At 42.6% G+C, this 20525-nt stretch overlaps 1 protein-coding gene across 1 annotated transcript in view; it reads left to right on the forward strand.

Moving 5' to 3' along the window:
• The window catches only part of fam171a2a (family with sequence similarity 171 member A2a), a 327815-nt gene that overhangs the window by 212358 nt on the left and 94932 nt on the right, over positions 1–20525 (forward strand). The window contains exons 4-5 of the mRNA XM_072561786.1: positions 12815–12973; positions 16896–17072. Of these exons, the coding sequence (XP_072417887.1) occupies positions 12815–12973; positions 16896–17072 (336 nt within the window). The remainder of the gene's footprint in view (positions 1–12814; positions 12974–16895; positions 17073–20525) is intronic.

The following is a 20525-nucleotide window of genomic DNA, read 5'->3' on the forward strand; positions in this document are numbered from 1 at the left end:
GCCAAGGACAGTACCTTGAATAACTCCTGCAGAGATACCTTTGAAATCTGAGTATTGACCAACAATGACCATAACTAGCTTCCTTTCTGATAAATATGGATTCAGCCATCAGATTTCCTGACTCCTATTGACTCCAGCCTTGCTATGATTCTTTAAAGTTACACTCTACTTAGGTTCTGACTTGATGTCAAGGGCTGTCTCCTCTGGAATTCAGCTGTTTGTCCATAAGACCACAAGATACAGGAACAGAATTCGGTCCATTGATTCTGCTCTGCAATTTGATCCTAGCTGATATGTTTTTCAACCCCATTCTCCTGCCTTCTCTCCATAACCCTTGATCCCCTTACTCATCAAGAACCTATCTATCTCTGTCCTAAATATACTCAATGACTTGGCCTCCACAGATCTCTATGGCAATAAATTCCACACAGTCACCACTCTGTGGAAGAAACTACTCGTCGTCTTAAGTTTTAAAGGGTTGTCCCTTCACTCTGAGGCTGTGCCCTCTGGTGCTAGTCTCCCCAGTGTGGAACATCTTCACCATGTTCATGTTTTGAACAAGACTCGATGAGATAAGGAGCCAAGTGGCTCCGATAGAACCAAAACTGAACATCAATGATCAGATTATTACTGAACAAATGTCGTTTGATACACTATTGATAGACCTTTTCTATCACTTAACAGATGATTGAGAGTTGTCTGCTGGGCAGTAGTTGGCCTCGTTAGATTTGTCCTATGCTTCGTGTGCAGGACACACCTGTGCAATTTTCCACATTGTTGGGTTGATGTCAGTGTTATACTGAAACAGCTTGACTTAGGGAGCACATCTTCAGTACTATTGCTGGGATGTTGTCAGGGTCCATAGGCTTTGAAATATGCAGTTTCTTCAACATTGAAGTCCCCCAGCAGAGTACATTCTGGCTCCCTCAGTGTTTCTTCCAAATACTGTTCAACATGGAGGAGTACTGATTCAGGAGAGCAGTGGGTTGTATAAGGTACACTGTAATGAGCAGGAGATTTCCTTGCCCACATTCACCTTGATGTCATGAGTTTTCACAGGGTCCAAAGCTGATATTGAGGACTCCCATGTGACTGTATGGCACTGTGCTGCCATCTCTGCTGTTATTCCTGGAATGAGATCTTGATCAAAGCAAGGCACTTGACTTTTAGATTCACTGTCTCTGCTGGGTCAGTGACTTCCAGAACATATCGGGCTTGCTGTTCCGATCTTTTTGATTCAACTATAATTTGTTCATATCTGTGCCCCAATATCACTGCCTGCTGATAAGTAAGCTTCACGCACCCATTCTGATTCACCGAGCGCTTCAACATTGCAGCCTTGAATTTTGATGCTTGTCTTTGGTATGGTATAGATTTTCTTACAGCTTTGAAATTTTTCTCCATCTCTGTCACACACTTCTGATAGCATATTTCATATAATGTCTTTTAGTGGCTACAACAAACTCAAGTGAAAGTACTTAGAGCAAAGGCCAAGGTCTCACAGGTATGAGAAACCAGCTACTGTGCCATTTCTCCAACTTCTACAGATCCAAATGAACAATGGCTTTTCAGCCAGGCCACCTCTACAGGGTGGTATGTGGTTAGTCTTTAACCCAGGCATACCAGTCCTCTGCTAGTCCTGTCTGATGGGCTGACTCTGCCAAGAAACTGCTTCCAAAGCACCTAAACTGAGCACTGCTGCCTGTGTCAAGCAGGGTTCTACCTTCTTGTGTTGGTTCCAATTAGTATTAAAAGGTTGGGATAGCTACCTGCCACATGTAGGCGACTGACCCTGCTTCCCACCAACTGCATTCTCTATAAAAATGGCCTATGTTACAATGTATAGCTGAGTGAAATCTTCAGATGGCTGTCACTGTTAGAATATACAAATGCAGCATGGCAGTGCTATCTACCAGACTCTGTAACATTTGCCAGAACCCTATTGGCATTCCTACTGTAGATGTGTCACTACCAATCCTCCTTACTGATGTTAATTGTGTTGCTCATGTTATGCGGGAGGGTTGCTACTTGCGATAGCTTAGGCTGAAGGTAGGCCTGGTCTTAGTTAAATAGCAAAGGTTGGTTTGACAATATCTAGTAGTTAATTATATCGTATCTAAGTAAATGAAGAGTATTCAATCCTTTATATTTTGATGACAGGCGCCTATCTTATATCAGTTAACTCTTTCAAATACTAACTACTGTATACAATAGCATGGGAGCCAGCTGTACCTGGGGAATTGGCGCACTGGCCAGCAGGACTACTTTTAGCCCTGGCCACCTCTGGTCTCAGCCCCTGGGTTAGGACTCCTGAAATCTATCCTCTTGTCTGTGGAGCAATTTCATGGAAATAGTGTATTAGTTACTGCTTTAGGTATATCAATGTATGTGGGAGGAGGCTTGAAATAACTAATTATTCATGCAAAACAAGGAAGTGCCTGCATTTCAAATAAACTGTGATCATTGTTGTGGTTCTGTTCACCAAGCTGGGAATTTGTGTTGCAGACGTTTTGTCCCCTGTCTAGGTGACATCCTCAGTGCTTGGGGGCCTCCTGTGAAGCGTTTCTGTGATCTTTCCTCCGGCATCTATAGTGGTTTGTCTCTGCCGCTTCCGGTTGTCAGTTCCAGCTGTCCGTTGCAGTGGTTGGTATATTGGGTCCAGGTCGATGTGCTTATTGACTGAATCTGTGGATGAGTGCCATGCCTCTAGGAATTCCCTGGCTGTTCTCTGTTTGGCTTATCCTATAAAGTAGTGTTGTCCCAATCGAATTCATGTTGCTTGTCTTCTGAGTGTGTAGCTGGTCGTGTCATTTTGTGGCTAATTGGTGTTCATGGATGCGGATCGTTAGCTGTCTTCCTGTTTGTCCTATGTAGTGTTTTGTGCAGTCCTTGCATGGGATTTTGTACACTACATTGGTTTTGCTCATGCTGGGTATCGGGTCCTTCGTTCTGGTGAGTTGTTGTCTGAGAGTGGCTGTTGGTTTGTGTGCTGTTATGAGTCCTAGTGGTCGTAGTAGTCTGGCTGTCAGTTCGGAAATGCTCTTGATGTATGGTAGTGTGGCTAGTCCTTTGGGTTGCGGCATGTCCTCGTTCCGTTGTCAACTACTACCAGACTACTGCGGCTACTAGGACTCATAACAGCACACAAACCAACAGCCACTCTCAGACAACAGCTCACCAGAACAAAGGACCCAATACCCAGCATGAGCAAAACCAATGTAGTGCACAAATCCCATGCAAGGACTGCACAAAACACTACATAGGACAAACAGGAAGACAGCTAACGATCTGTATCCATGAACACCAATTAGCTACGAAACGACATGACCAGCTATCCTTAGTAGCCACACACACAGATGACAAGCAACATGAGTTCGACTGGGACAACACTGCCATTATAGGACAAGCCAAACAGAGAACAGTCAGGGAATTCCTAGAGGCATGGCACTCATCCATAGATTCAGTCAATAAGCACATCGATCTGGACCCAATATACCGACCACTGCAACGGACAGCTGGAACTGACAACCGGAAGCGGCAGATTCAAACCACTATAAATGCCGGAGGAAAGATCACAGAAACGCTTCACAGGAGGCTCCCAAGCACTGAGGATGTCACCTAGACAGGGGACGAAACGTCTGCAACACAAATTCCCAGCTCGGCGAACAGAACCACAACAACGAGCACCCGAGCTACAAATCTTCTCTCAAACTTTAAACTGTGATCATTATCTTTTAAATGGAGCGCAGCCCTTGATTCACCTTTCATCATCAAGCTTTATACGTTGGAAATATCCTACAGAGTGTATTATTGAAGTGTATACTTAGCCCAGTTCTTCTGGAATTATTCAGTGCAACAGACAAAACAAAATGGATATCTGATTTGATATATCCCTGTATTTGTTGTTTTCTAGAATTTGCCTCCTTGCTTGTCTGTAACATTAGAAATAGTTTGTAGACTGGACAAGAATACACAATAACCCGGAGATATTTTGAGTGATTTTGAGTGTACTTAATGTTTATTTTAGTTACACAATGGAGTATGTTTGTGTCTTCCACCTCCTGCATTATAGGAAAGGAAAAAACAGCCTTCATCCCCCTTTCAACCCACAACTCTTTCACCTTCTGTTTCCCAGACCATCTGCCTCCCTTCAGCCTTTGCCCAAACAAATGGGAGCTTTGCATTGTCTCACACTGAAAGGAGAACATCCCAGATTTCACACTGATTTAAAAAAAACAAACCAGAAAGCCAGTAGTGGCTGAGAGCTGCTAGGAAGTGCTGATGAGAAGCTGGCCACGTCTTTGTGACTATCAGCTTGCTTATATGATATTCAGTCCACTCCAGAAAGTTAATAGTTGTACTTGATAAAGGTGTAAATGCAAACTTTCTCCCCCTTCAGTTTAATGAAAGAGGTAAATATAAGTTGCATGTACCTAGCCTATTAAAAGCAATCAATCAAGAGGTAAAGCCCCATAAATATCCACTTTGTTGCACTTTGCGTCTGTCGGTTAATGTCAGAAGTAGTCTGCAAAGGAACATATAGAAAAGATAAAATCGCCACAGCCCAACTGGACCATAGGACTGCTGTCTCATTTGAGAGACACAAACCGCTAGTGGTGGTTTAACCTAAGGGTCGCCTCTCCTCAAGCAAGGTGAGATTGTGAAGGAAAGTCCTTCATGGTTGCCTTAGTTGATGCGGGAATTGAACTCATGCTGTTGTCATCACACTGCATTGCAAACCAGCTGTTCAACTAACACGCCCAGGTAAAGTGAATGGACAAAAATATTGACATATGGAGCACAGTGCAGGATAATGTGAACTTGTCCACTTTGGCAGAAAGATAACATTAACAGAATATATTAGTTAAACGTCTGGTGATTGCTGAGCTATAAGATACAGATGGATGTCAGTGTCCTGGTACATGAGTCAAAAAAAAATTAGTATTCAGGTATTGTAAGTGATTAGGTAAGCAACTAGAATATTGTTATTTATCGCAAGGGGAATGGAATACAAAAGTAGGAGTGTTTTGCCATGGTTGTAGTGTGTTTGAGAGTTCACATCTGAAGTATTTAGTCTTTTTATTTGAGTAAACTTATAAATGCATTAGAAGCAGTTCAGGCAAGGTTCAGTCAACTGATAGGAGGGACAAAGGAGGTCTCTTGTGAGGAAGGTTTGAATGGCCTGAGGCTGTATTCATTGGAGTTGAGGAAAATGAAAGGTGATCTTACTGTAACATACAGAGGCTGAGGAAACTTGACAAGATTGGATGCTGACAGAATGTATTTCCCTTGTGGGTGAGACTGGAACTTGGGGACACAGGAGAAAAATAAATGGTCATCTATTTAGTCAGTAGATTTTCATTTTTCTAACCAGGCACTGAATATTTGGAACTTGCTTCACTAGAAAGTGCTGGAGGCAGGGCCATGTAATATGTTTAAAGTAGAGGTAGTTAGTTCCTTGAGTAAGAAGGGAGTCGAAGGTTTTTATAGGAGGCACTGGCCAAGTGGTATTATCACTGGGCTATTAATTCAGAAACTCAGGTAATGTTCTGGGGATCAGGATTCAAATTCTGCCACGGCAGATGGTGGAATTTGAATTCAATAATTATGGGCGGCCCGGTGGCTCAGTGATTAACACTGCTGCCTCACAGCGCCAGGGACCCGGGTTTGATTCCCGCCTCGGGCAACTGTGTGGAGTTTGCACATTCTCCCTGTGTCTGTGTGGGTTTCCTCCGGGTGCTCCAGTTTCTCCCACAATCCAACGATGTGCAGGTCAGGTGAACTGGCCATGCTAAATTGCCCATAGCGTTAGATGCATTAGTCAGGGGTAAATATAAGGTAGGGGAATTGGTCTGGGTGGGTTACTCTTTGGAGGATCGGTGTGGACTTGTTGGGCCGAAGGGCCTGTTTCCACTGTAGGGAATCTAATCATATCAGATGGAACGTCAATTTGGGGCCACAATCCTACAGAACAGTAGAGCAAGCTAAAAGAAAAGAATGGCCTACTCTTCCTATTTCATATATTTGGATGTCCATTTCTCCTTAAGAGTATGTGATCCTCCTCAGAGGAGCAGTGCCAACCTTCCTCAATTCTCTACATTGACCACGTTTAAGAAGTTTATTGTATCCAGAGGGTTGGACGATAGGGTGAACTATTGGAAGAGTTTGCAGGATGATTAGTAGATCATAATGTGAATACTTCTTTCATGGCAAAAACATCTTCATATCAACCTTACGGTGGTTAGCTTTATACAGTGAGAGAGACATGTATGGGTGCCACAGCTTATGTTTTTGAGAGGGAGATGGGTGTGGCAAGGGTGTATTGAATGCAGCTGTATAGTAAGAAACACCTATACCTCTCATATCCCATTGGAAGCTCATTTGAATTCAAGGCTGGAGCTTTGATGTTCAGTCCATTTAGATTGGAGGCTAGAATCTTCCATTTACATTGCAAATCTTGCTCAAGTAATGAAAAGGTAGTAAAATACCACCTGAACTGACTTTTCAGCACAAATCTTGCAGCAGGCCTTGCTCAGAAATCAAGTGTCCGAGGACAGATTCCCCATCCAGTAAAATCTGATGGTTAGTCATAAGTTGGCGGCTTTCACACATGGCAGCCACATTGAGTAGGCCATGGCTGCTGCCTGGAGGACAGTTCACACTAAAGTGACAAGTAAGTGTTTTTGGGGACAAAGGTCACTGAATGAGAGAGGCTAAGCAAAGGAAAAAGGTGGCTGCTGGGAGCTCTATGTCCAATCCCTTGATCAGGCCCAAAGTAATGTAGCTTGAGGGATCTGGCCCTGCAGCCAGCCTGCCTTGTGTTACCAGCCTGTGTGCCAACTGGTATTTAGTGTCACGGTGGGGGGGGGGATAAAAGTATAAAAGTACAGCCCAGTTGGGAATAGGCCTTTAATTGACCTAGTTAGAGGTAATTTAGTCAGGGATAAATATAGGATAGTAAGGGTATTGGAATGTATCTGGGTGGGTTACTCTTTGGAGGGTCATAGAGATGTACGGCATGGAAACAGATACTTCGATCCAACCCGTCCATGCTGACCAGATATCCAAACCCAATCTAGTCCCACCTGTCAGCACCCGGCCCATATCCCTCCAAACCCTTCCTATTCATATACCCATCCAAATGCCTCTTAAATGTTGCAATTGTATCAGCCTCCACCACTTCGTCTGGGGACAGCTCATTCCATACCCGTACCACCCTCTGCGTGAAAAGGTTACCCCGTAGGTCTCTTTTATATCTTTCCCCTCTCACCCTAAACCTATGCCGTCTAGTTCTGCACTCCCCGACCCCAGAGAAAAGACTTTGCCTATTTACCCTATCCATGCCCCTCATAATTTTGTAAACCCCTCAGCCTCCGACGCTCCAGAGAAAACAGCCCCAGCCTGTTCAGCCTCTCCCTATAGCTCAAATCCTCCAACCCTGGCAACATTAAAAATCACACAACACCAGGTTATAGTCTAACTGGTTTAACTGGAAGCACGCTAGCTTTTGGAGCGCTGCTCCTTCATCAGGTGATTGTGGAACCACCTGATGAACCACAACCACCTGATGAAGGAGCAGCGCTCTGAAAGCTAGTGTGCTTCCAATTAAACCCGTTAGACTATAACCTGGTGTTGTGTGATTTTTAACTTTGTACACCCCAGTCCAACACTGGCATCTTCAAATCATGAGGTAACCCTCTATCTCACCTAAAAGATAACGTATCTGACAATGCAGTACCCCTCACTACTGCACTAAAATGTCAGCCTAGGTTAGTTGCTCAGGCTTTTGAAGTGCAAGTTGAAACTAATGTTTCAGAAACAAGATTGCAGTTGTTGATACCTTGTGACAGGACTTCTTAAAGTATTTCCACTTTAGCTGTGTGTAGTATGAGGATATTCACTAAGCCATTCTAGTAGATGTAAGACTGTAATTAAAACTCCTAATTCTGTTCAATTTTGCTCAAACTTTATAGTCTAACAATCTCAGAGCCTGAATCACAAGTTGTGGGTAAAAATTCTCATCTTGTCCATCACACATTTCATCCCTTCCATTTAATGTGCCTGGAGAGAAAATCACTGATTTGATGTCTACAATTTGGTGAACCGTGTACCAGGGCAAGACAACAAAAATAAAACTGCAACTTTTACCCACATACTGTTGTTTGAAAGGTATGAATAATTGGAAAGCCTGGAACAGACTAATCTGTGCAGTGTAGAATTCTCAATATTCAGCAAGGTTTGAGAGTCAGCATTCTGTGCCAGTTATAGGGAGTTCAGAATAATCAAAATCAATACTTTAAAAAATCATTCAACTGATGGTCAAAGCCAAGAAAAATGTTGCTTTTATTTAAAATTCCTTGGCTAAAGTGGAGGACAGCACCAAGTATGAATAGTAGTAGTAGTTTGGGTTTGAAAAAAAATGAGAAGAAAGAGGAAGAAATATCTACCTTTAGATTACATTCACTACAGTATGGAAACAAGCCATTTGGCCCAACAAATCCACACCAAACCTCCAAAGAGTAACCCCCCAGACCCAATCTCTCGTCCTATATTTACCCCCGACTAATGCATCTAACACTATGGGCAATTTAGCATGGCCAATTCACCTGACCTGGGAGGAAACGGGAGCATCTGGAGGAAATCCATGCACACACAGGGAGTATGTACAAACTCCACACAGACAGTCGCCCGATGTGGGAATCGAACCCAGGTCCCTGGCACTGAGGGGGCAGTGCCAACCACGAAGCCAGCGTGCCGCATTGCTGTGCAGTTGAAACTGTGAAGAAGGAAACAAGATAGGTAGACAAATTAGGAGACAAGAAAGAATGAGTATTAAGTTCAAAGAACCAATGATTGTTGCAGTGATGATAAAATTTGTAGTCTATGGGAGAGAATAGATCAAGGATAGAAATGAGAGAATAACACTGTTTGGTGCAACAAGATTTTTCATGTGTGGAGTTTAATGTGAAAGAAGAGTTTTCTGGTAACATGATGCTTCCACCACTGAGTGGGGCTTGAGTCGAAAGGAAGAAAAGATCAAGAATCTTTACAAAGGTTAAGTTAGACAGATTGTTGCAACATGTAAGAGAATCTCAGGCTGTGGGGGACAGTCAGCAAAGTGCAGTTTGGACTCAAGTGTTTAACAGGATTAACTTAAACATTAACTTGGCATTTTCCAAGTGAGGTACTTTTGTGAAGATTTACCATTTTTAAATACAGCGTTATCTTTGCCACATTTTAACACAATATATCTAGGCCCTCCCCTCTTTTGATTTTTTTTTCGTGAGATCAACCTGGTATAGAGATGTAAACACTCATGCTCGCATACTCTCGCACGTTCACAGTCTCACGCATGCTCCCACTCCCTCTTCTCCAGGAGCAAGTGGAACTTGAACCCAGTCTTCCTAGCTCTGAGGTACGGACACTACCACTATGCCACAAGAACCCCAACACCACACACACACACACACACACACGCGCGCGCGCGCACACACACACACACACACACACACACACACACACACACACACACACACACACCCCTGTGATGCATTATTTCTACTCACCCTTCAGAGATTATACACCTGTAGAGCAGCTGAGATATGAACCCAGGCCACCCAATCCAAGAGTCCTCTGCTCATCTTTTGAATTTTTATTGACCTATTTTTCTCCCATCCTTTGACAATTTTAATGAAATTATATAATCCCTATTGTATAGAAGTAGGCTAATCTGCCCTTCAAGTCTACACCGGCCCTCCAGAGAGCATCCTCCTGTACCTCTGCATTTCCTATGGCTAATCCACCTGGCCTGCACATTCCTGGACACTACAAGGCAATTTAAGTATGGCCAATTCACCTGACCTGCACATCTTTTGTACTGTGGGAGGAAACCGGAGCACCCGGAGGAAACCCACACAGACATGGGGAGAATGTGCAAACTCCGCACAGACAGTGATCCACAGGTGAAATTGAACCTGGGTTCCTGGTGTTGCTTCTAACCACTGAGTGCTAACCACATTGTAGACCCCTATCATTCTGAGCTTGGAAGGAGCTAGCTGAGTCTGCATAACCAGACTAGTGACCAAAAAAGATGAAGGAAACAAAATAAGCTCAAGCTTATTTTGAGCCAGTTTATTATTCACAGCCTGATTTGGCCATAACAATTGTTGTGGCTGATGAGATGGAGAGGGAAGCTGCTAGACTCCTATGGTCTACAAGAATCTTCAGCTGAACGTCAGATATTGGATGCAAATTTTTGATGTTACTTGTCTTCACTATTCCTCCGTGAAACCAAAGAATACTGAGCGCACACAAAACCTGCTGAGATCTAGAAATTTTGTTGCTTGATGCTTTTCACAGACATTATTCTGAACAATACAATTTTAAGAACCAGAAAGTGAAGAGGCACAAAATAAAAGTTAATCAGCAAGAAAGAAAGTAAATAGAAAGAAGACAAGGAAAACCAGAACAGAGAAACAAGAACAAAAAAAAAAGGAAATATGGAAGACTGGGATTAAACAAAGAATCAATCAGAAGGCCACGGTGCTAAATATTGGAATATATGATGATACATGTAATTTTAGAAGTCTGAATTGGATTTGTTTGTAAATATAGATCAAAGGGAAGAAAGCTAATTCTTAATGGACTAATTCCATTTTCTTTGGACTAATTATCATTGAAAATGGCCTTCCAAGCAAGCTAGTGGTCTGAGGTTCACAAAATATTGTTAAAAGTGCCTTGGTTAGCGAGTGCAATGCTTCAGGTGGAGACCCTCCAAATCATACATCATCCTGATTTGGAATCTCATCATCATTCCTTCATTGGCAAGGTTCTGGAAACCCCTCTCTAGCAGCACCATGGGTGTACCTACACCTCATGGAGCACAGTGGTTTAAGAAGCCAGCTTCTCTAAGACAATAAGTGACAGATGATAATTATTTCCAGTTTTCAGGAACATTCCAGGAGCAAAACAAAAGTTGAAAAATCTACATGGAAGCAAATAGGAAAAAAAATCACTCTGGGTATTAGGGAATTGCAAGATGAATGCACTGTGCTCAAGAATGGACCTTGATGTTAATGGTGGTGCAGAACTGAGCTGTACACAGTACTGTACACGCTGCTTCAAGACCCCTGATTTAGAAGATCTCCATTGGGGGCAATTGACCTCAAGTCTCTGGGCTAAAGGAAAGGTGAATTATATAAAGTTCCCCTCCTCTGAATGGCATGGGGTTAGTCTTCATTCTTGTGATGCCCCCTGTATTTATGGAGCCTGCTATCTAGGGTCACTCAGGAACAGGCAAAGTTGGAGTGGAAGTAGGCCATTTTGGTCCTTCGAGCTAACTCTGCCAATCAGCAAGGTCTGAGCTAATCAGTGTTGCATTCATATCTACCCCAATAACCTTTCCATTCCTAACCTAATAAGAATCTATCTATATCTGCCTTAAAAATATACCTTGCCTCTACCACCACCCGAGGCAGTGTTCCAAAGATGCACAAAACTCCAAAGGAACAATTTCTCCTCCACTCTGTTCTGAAGAGCTACTGCTAATTTTAAAACAGTATTCCCCATTTCAGGACTCCTTTCCCTATCTACTTTGTCAAGGATTTTAAATGCTTCAGTCAAGTCATCCCCTCACTCTTCTAATCTGCAGCGAATTCAAGTCCTCATAAGGCAACTCACTCATTCCAGATATCAAACAAGTAAACCTCTGCCATCTCCATCACACTTACATCCTTCTATAAATAGGTGATCAAGGCTGTGCGCAGTATTCAAGGTCTCACCTTGACTCCTTACCATTCTGTTCAATTCCTCACGTAATAAAGGACAGGATCCCATTAGTTTTTCTGCAGAATGGCAATGGGCAGGATTTGGCACTGCAGGGAGTCCCAGGAATCTGATCTTAGCAAGAAAAGGGGATAAATGCGATGATAAATAAAGGCACCGAAGGTCAACCGACCTCAGTGGCGAAGCCTGATCCCAAAAGGCAAGCCCTGCAATAACAGGAGTGATAAAGGACCTTCATTATGCATATGAGAGATCAACAATGTTGGAAATATAGCCTCATTTCAATAGGAAAAATAAATTATTTTAATACTGGAGGACTTTTCTTTCTTATAACTGTGTCCCTCCGGTCTTTAATAATGTGAGGAAGGGTCACTTGACCCGAAACATTAACTCTGATTTCTCTCCACAGATACTGCCAGACCTGCTGAGCTTTTCCAGCTATTTGTTTTTGGTTTTGATAAGGTGACTCCTGGGAGAAATCTCAGAGAAAGGTGTGTGAATGTTTCACAGGTATCAATAACCCTACCTTGGAACAGGCGGTATTAGGTGGTACCTAGTAGTATTATCATTGGATTGTTAATCCAGAGATTCAGGTAATGTTCTGGGGACCTGGGTTTGAATGCCACCACTACAGATGGTGCCATTTGATTTCAATAACAAAAAAAACAACTGGAGCTAAGAGTCTAATCATGACCATGAAATCCAAGTGTTGTAAAAAGCCATCTGGTTCACTAATGTCCTTCAGAGAAGGAAACTGCCATCTTTACCTGGTCTGGCCAACATATGACTCCAGACCCACAGCAATGTGGGCTCTTAACTGCCCTCTGAGTGAGGAGGCATGGGCAATCAATTCTGGCCTCGCAACAACACCTTCATCCCGTGAATGAATAATAAAATAAATCAGGTTTGATTGTGTGTGTGTGTGTGTCTCTGTCTCTGTCTCGACAGAAACGTTGTAGCATTGCACTGATGGTCTGATGTAAAACCTATCTATTTTCCAGGCCTCACTGTCTGTTTTCTTCTTATCTAGGTGCCAAGAATCAGCCATGGGTCCAGTTCCAGAGAAAGAATGTTGGGCTTCCAAGGAACACATCCTATAATGATTTGTCTGCTTTCCTAACAACAGCCAACACTGAAATGGAAGTGGAAGGATTCCCCTATCTCTTGGGGTTTGAAGCCAGTGCAACAGGTACTTGAATGTTCTCTCTGCAGTGAACATTGAGCTGCTGACAAATGGGAGGAGCTGGAAGATTACAGAAACTTTATAGATGTGTGATTTGTAAACCATTACTTGCAACATCTGCTGCAACCAGCAACGATTTGTTGCAACGATTTCTGCAGTACTTAACCCTCAAGTGATCGTTTTTAATGATTTGCCACACTTGCTCTCAACGCTACATTGTTTGTTTACAATTTCAGGTTTAATTTTTTTCTTTCCATTCTCTGCCACCTCCGACCTCCTGAGGCCATTCACCATTCCCTGATGGAGGATGGGTGAATGACCTACATCAATTTTAAATTATGAGAGGGGACCACAATAACTTCCTCAGTCCTGCACTCTTCCAATCCCCATGATCATCTTACCTTGTGTGAAGTGACTACCCATCTGTCCCCTTCTCTTCCACTGAAAACTTAGGAAGATAAAGAAGTTGCATGTGCAGGGAGTCACAAGTGAGAATAGTCTTTTTCTGTCCTAGTCTACTTAGTAATCAATAAAATTAGCACCGCCTCTTATCCCTCCGAAGACTATGAATCCATCTGACCTTGATTACATAAGTTCTGTTCTTGCTCATGATGCTGTTCGAGTGGAATCAGATAATATGAAATGGACAGACAAATGCCTGTATCAAAATAAAAGAGTAAGAGTTTATTGAAATGCATTAAAATGAGCCAATATTTTGTCATTTCTATCCTTGTTCTACTGCGAATAGGACTGGAATAGAAACCTAAAACTTCTTAAAGGACGAGACAGATCAGATGCAGAAAAGATATTTCCAGTGGAGTCTTAAGACATAAACACACAATCTCAAAATAAAGGGTAAGACACTTAGGACTGAGATGAGGAGGAACCACATCATGCAGAATGATGTAAACCTTTGGAATTCTCTACTGCAGAGAGTTGTGGAAGCTCAGTCGTGAAGCGAGTTAAAGACAGCAGTTGGTAGGTTTTTGGTTGCTAATGACATTAAGAAATATGGGGATAACACAGAGTAATGGCATTGAGGTTACTAATCAACCTTAAACCTGAATGGAGAGCAGGCTTGCTGGGCTGAATGGCCTATTCCTACTGCTATGTTCCTAAAACCTAATGTGGATGCAAAGTAAATAGAAAGTCTGTCATTTCACAAGTGTCCTTCATTTTATAGTTCAGTCTCAGGATACAGCATGTCCAGAAAGGCGAGCACATACTGCCTGCAGAGTCTTGAAAAGGTAGTGATGGGGTTTTATCATGAACCTCAACGGTCCATGTGGCAAAGGTTCTCTCTCAATGGGAATGTCAGCAGTTTGGAGTTTTTAATCTACGGACAATAAAGGAATTACCACTTATTCAAAAGTCATGATGATGTAAGTGGAGGTGATGGTATTTCAATGCCCTCAGATTTCTCGGTGCTAGAACTCACTGGTGCATTTGGCATAATGTGTTATGTGGGTAACCAGTTGGTTCGTTGGAATAAGGATTACAGAGAGGGCAGGGAAGTATTGTATAAGAGTTTGGGAGGGGTAATGCCTGATGGAGTGCAGTAGCAGCATCCACTTTGATGATGAGAAAAGACATAGTGGGAGAATAAAGAAGGACATCGCAGGAGACGTGAGGCTTGATCGTCCCAACAGTCTGTGTAGTTAAGTAGATGCTGTTGGTTAGATTACTTACATTTTGATTAGATTACTTACAGTGTGGAAACAGGCCCTTCGGCCCAACAAGTCCACACTGACCCGCCGAAGCGCAACCCGCCCATACCCCTACATTTACCCCTTACCTAACACTACGGGCAATTTAACATGGCCAATTCACCTAACTGCACATCTTTGGACTGTGGGAGGAAACCGGAGCACCCGGAGGAAACCCACGCAGTCACGGGGAGAATGTGCAAACTCCACACAGTCAGTCGCCTGAGGCGGGAATTGAACCCGGGTCTCTGGCGCTGTGAGGCAGCAGTGCTAACCACTGTGCCACCGTGCCGCCCACTGTTCTTCTAAACTGAAATAGTTGCAGAGAAACAATAAACTATATCTTGTTTACTCCACAAGCCTCCTCATCACTTCACACACACGCAGACTCGTGACCACACACAGCAAACAACACATGACCACACACATACGACCTCATCTGCACACGGACACTTGACCTCACTCTCTCTCAACCACATATGTATGCACACACGTGACCATACACACGTGTGACTGCACACTTTTCTCTCACAGTAGTTGCATCATGATGTATGTTTCTGCTTTTTAAAAATTGAGCAAGTTTGTGAATTTCTTTTAACAACCCTTTTGCCAGACCCTTAACCATAGCGAATAGATTTGATTGTTATCTTTTTGAATCGAGTAGTTGGATTAGAGACACAAGGATAAACTCTCTCAGGCTTGCTTCTGTTGGAGAGGGTTGGCTGTGGTGAGGCTGACCAGCCTGTATGATTGGGCCTCATCAGCAATCTGCTGGGAGGTTCTTCATCCATTTGGAGTCACTCGCTGATTGGAGTGGATCGCGAATCTGATCGCCACCTCAAAAAAGCCAAGCAGCTGGAGGTTGATGTCAAAACTTCATTTGTATTATAAGAATAAAGAACAGTATAGCAGAGGAACAGTCCCCTCGGCCCACCAAGCCTGTGCCGACATATGACACCTTTCTAAACCAAAAGCCTATGCCTCTGTATCCCTTGATTCCCTAATTATGTAACTGCCAGTATGCCTCTTAAATATTGTTATTGTATCTGCTTCTGCCACCTCCACTGGCAGCACATTGCAGGCACTTACCAGCCTCTGGGTAAAAAAAAACTTGCCTCTCACATCACCTTTAAACTTTCACCCCTTTTACCTTAAACACTTGTCACTTAATTGATATTTCCACCCTAGGAAAAGATTCTGACTATCCATTCTATCCATACCTCTCATAATTTTGCAAACTTCTATCAGGTCAGCCTCTGACATTCAAGTCAAAACAAGTCAATTTCTGATCACAGATAAACCCTCCAAACCAGGCAACGTCCTGGTAAACCCTTTCTCTGTTTTCTCCAAAGTCTGCACATCCTTTTGGTAGCATGGTGACCAGAACTGTATGCAATATTCTAAATGTGGCCAAACTAAAGTTCTATACCGTTGCAACTTGACTTGCCAATTTTTATGCTCAGTGCCCTGACCAATCAAGACATGCAAGTCATACACCTTCATGATTATCTTATCCTTGTGTTGTCACTATCTTGTGTTGTCTCTTTCAGGGAACTGTGGGCCTATACGCCTAGATCCCTCTGTATGTTGACGTGACTAAGAGTTCTGCCATTTACTGCATACTTTCCTCCTGCATTAGATGTTCCAAAACACAGTTGTCCGGATTAAATTCCATCTGCCATTTCTCCACACAAGTCTCCAACATGTCTAATCCTGCTGTATCATTGACAATCCTCCTCACTATTTGCAGCTCCTCCAATATTTGTGTTTTATGCAAACTTGCTAATCAGGACATCTACATTCTCCTCCAAATCATTCCTATGTATTACAACAGGGGTCTTAACACTGATTCCTGTGGAGCACCACTGGTCACAGATCTCCAGTCAGAAAAACAGCCTTCCATCATTACTGTCTGTCTTCTATGACAAAGCCAGCTCTGTATTCACCTTATCAGTTCACCATGCGACATCACTTTTTGTATCAGCCTGCTACAAGGGACTTTTGTCAAAGGCCTTGCTAAAGTCCATGTAGACAACATCCACCACCTTGCCTTCATCAATCATTTTCCTCAAAACTCAATCAGGTTTGTGAGCTATGATCTCCCCCGCACAAAGTCATGCTGTCTGTCGCTCATAAGTGCATATTTTTTCCACATGTGGGTAACATAGCTTGTAACAAATTGACTTTATAACATACTGAATGCTGTGTTTTGTTTTTAATAGTTAACCACTCCAGGCTTGAACTGATCCCAGTGGCTGCAATCAGCATTCACCTGTTCACCAGAAATGGTTCTGCCATTGAAGTGTCAGGCCCCATTCAAGTGTCAGTCCCTCTCCCAGCTGACAGCATTGTGACAACAGCTAGAGACATCCCAGCATGGAAGTTTGACAGGAAGAGTGGTGAGTAGCCACAGATTTTATTCATTGAAGCAAACAAGTGACATTTCAGACATTAAAAATTACATAGCACTGAAAACCTGTGGTGAACCATGTGGCATTTGTGGAGAGAGAAACATACTGTGAAAGATCTTTAGGACCCTGGATCAATCTTGTGATGATGATGCCGTAGAAATGCCCTCCACTGGGTATAAGTAGTGCAGTGTGGGCGGATTTAGTGAGATAAGTGTTGGTGTGGATTATAGAAAAGTGTGCTGTGGAGCATGTTGAGTGGAAGAATTATGATTAAACAGTATTCAAATGGAATTGTATCTCAACATGTAATTATAAGTCAGCACTTTCTATGTCTATGATTATCCTGTATAGCTGTATTTCACATTAGTGTATAAGAAATAGTGTTACTTGATGTCTGTGCCTAGAAGACGGTTCTTGACTTTGCCTTTTCCTCAAACTCCGTGTGGCATCAAATCACATAACTGAAGAAAGGAGAGTTATCGTGTTTGAGTTCATGAGTTTTTGTTATTATATTTCAGTTTATTTTAGCAGATAGATGTCTCCTATCGTCCATCAGGTGTGGACATCACTAACAAAGCTGTTGCCTGTATGTTGCCTTTGAGAAGAGGCTGCCACACTGATTTCTTCATCCTTTGCGGTTTCAGCGATATGAGTACATTCACTGTGCTATTCAGGAGGGTCTTTGGCTAGATACTGATGAAAGGAAATTGATATATCCAAGTCAGGATAGGCTGCAACTTGGAAGAGTTCAGAAGTTGCAGATGATAGTGTTCCCATGCATCTGCTGTCTTTGTACCTGTAGCTGGTGGAACCCACTAGGTTGAAATTGAATGAATACATTTTCTACAGACTGAGGAACACATTGTTTTTCATGTTTCATTTTATGGATCCAGAGATATTCAAGTGACTTCTGATCAAGCTAACAAGTTGCCATTCCTTATTTATCTATATTTCTCACATTCTAATTTCTAATCCTTTCCAGCTAAAATCTGTGTTTATTTTTCTTTAAGACTCGGAAAACGAGACCCAACCACCTACGGTTATCACATTATTGATTGGATGTCAGTCAGGTTGTTACTTCATCTCAATCCAGCTGACATTTTTCCTCGGTCTCTACTAAATGTAGCTGAAGGAAAGCCACACTTTAACTTTGCCACCGATATTATAGGAAATACTGGTCTTGTGTTTCTTTTTTGTAACGAACAAGCTAATCTCTCTGCCGTCGTTCTTATACAGAATTAAAGTAAAAGTTAGAATTGAATAGATGACAGGCTAACTTTGCCATATTTGTGATTTGTGCTCTGTGTCCGATTTGACCCTGAGCTGAACTCTCAGTCCTCATCTTCCTAATACACTGAAATTTTCTGCCTTTACATCCATAATATCATCCATCTCCAATGCTTACCTCAGCTCACCAGTAGCTTGCATCCCCAGATATGCTGCTTACCTCCAGGTTAACCCAACAAGGACCCTGGGCTTGACAATTGCAGCTGTGAGGACAGGTTAGATCAAGTCATAGAGCTGTACAGCATAGAAACAGACCTTTCAGTCCAACTCGGCCAGATATCCTGAATTAATCCAGTCCCATTTACCAGAATTTGGTCCTTATCCTTCGAACCTCTTCCTGTTCACATACCCAGATGCCTTTTAAATGTTGCAATTGTACCATCCTCCACCACTTCCGCTGGCAGCTCATTCCATTTGTTTTCATTGGAACAGAGAATGTTGGTAGGTAAATTATTTCAGGTTTACAAAAAAAAATGAGCAACTTTGGTAAAGTGGAAAAGAAAGATGCCTTTCTCCCAGTGGAGAGGTTAATTACCAGGGGGAGCAGATTTAAGGTGCACAATAGAAGGGGATCATCAGGAAATATACTTTTACCCACAAGCCAGTGGGTGTTGAGAATTCCTCGCCCAGTATGGTGGTCAAGGTGGAAACCTTCACCTCATTTTCAAACAAATGTGGATCTGCAGCTGAAGCACTGTCGCCTGCTAGGCCATGGGCATAGTGCAATTCGAGCGGGCAACTCGTTTATTCATCCAGCACTGAAATGACGGGCTGAATGGTCTTTTGCTGCCCTGCAACCTTTTAGTGTTTGTAATGCTGCAATCCCTTCATATTCACTTCATAAAATGAGCTCTTCCAAAAAATCCAAAAGAACCACTGGACCCGAAACGTTAACCCTAATTTCTCTCCACAGATGCTGCCCGACCTGCTGAGCTTTACTAGCAATTTCTGTTTTTCTTTCAGATTTCTCACATCCCCAGTTCTTTCAGTTTTTATTTAGTCCTCCAAAAGTCAGCTGTGTGCATCCAATTTCGCACCAATATCCATTCACTCATTGTCTCTCCACCCATTGTGCAGTCACCATATTGAAAACTTAAGAATATTATGCAATGTATAGAGTCATAGAGTCACACTGGTGACCCATCTTCCGTGAAAAAAAAAGCCTCTTATGTGTTTTTTAAATCTCCTTAAAAATGTGCCCCCTAGTCTTGAAATTCCCCATCCTAGGGAAAAAGCAACTACCATTCACTCAATCTATACTTCTCATTATTTTATAAACTTCTATAAGATCATCTCTCAAATTCTTACAGCTTCAGTGGAAAACCTCCCAGCCTATTCATCCTTTCTTTATAACTCGCACCTTCCATATCCAGCAACATCCTGGTAAATCTCTCCTGATTCCCCTCCATCTTGATAATATCATTCCCACAATGAGGCAACCAGAACTGGATACAGTATCCCAGAAGAGGCCTCGTTAATGTCCTGTACAACCGCAACATGACTTCCCAACTCCTACACTGAAAGGACTGAGGAATGAAGGCAAATGTGCCAAACATGTTTTTAACCACCCTGTCTATAAGTGACACAAACTTCAAAGAATTATATACCTGCACCTCTAGGTCCCTCTGTTCTACAACACTACCCAAGATCCTACCATTAATTGTATAAGTCCTACCATTGTTCATTGTGCAATAATGCAATACCTGGCATTTCTCCAGATTGAACTCCATCTGCCATTTTTCAGCCCTTTAACTCATTTGATCAAGATCCCTTTGTAATCGTGGTTGTGGGTATGTTCGCCGAGCTGGGAAGTTGATTTGCAGATGTTTCGTCCCCTGTCTAGGTGACATCTTCAGTACTTTGAAGCCTCCTGTAATGTGCTGCTATACTGTGTCTTCTGGAATTTATTTGATTCCATTTCTGCTGCTTCCGGATACCAGTTCTGGTTGCTCATTGTAGTGGCCAGGATATTAGGTCTTTGTCAATGTGCTTGTTAGTGTCTGTGGATGAGTGCCATGCTTCTAAGAATTCTCTGGCTTGTCCTATGTTTAGCTTGGCCTACAATTGTTGTGTTGTCCCAGTCGAATTTGTGGTCTTTGCCATCTGTATGTATGGTTATGTTATGACACAGGGTAAACCCTCCTGCTTAATTTA

Source organism: Chiloscyllium punctatum, chromosome 42 (genome assembly GCF_047496795.1).
Source record: "Chiloscyllium punctatum isolate Juve2018m chromosome 42, sChiPun1.3, whole genome shotgun sequence".
Taxonomy (NCBI): Eukaryota; Metazoa; Chordata; class Chondrichthyes; order Orectolobiformes; family Hemiscylliidae; genus Chiloscyllium; species Chiloscyllium punctatum.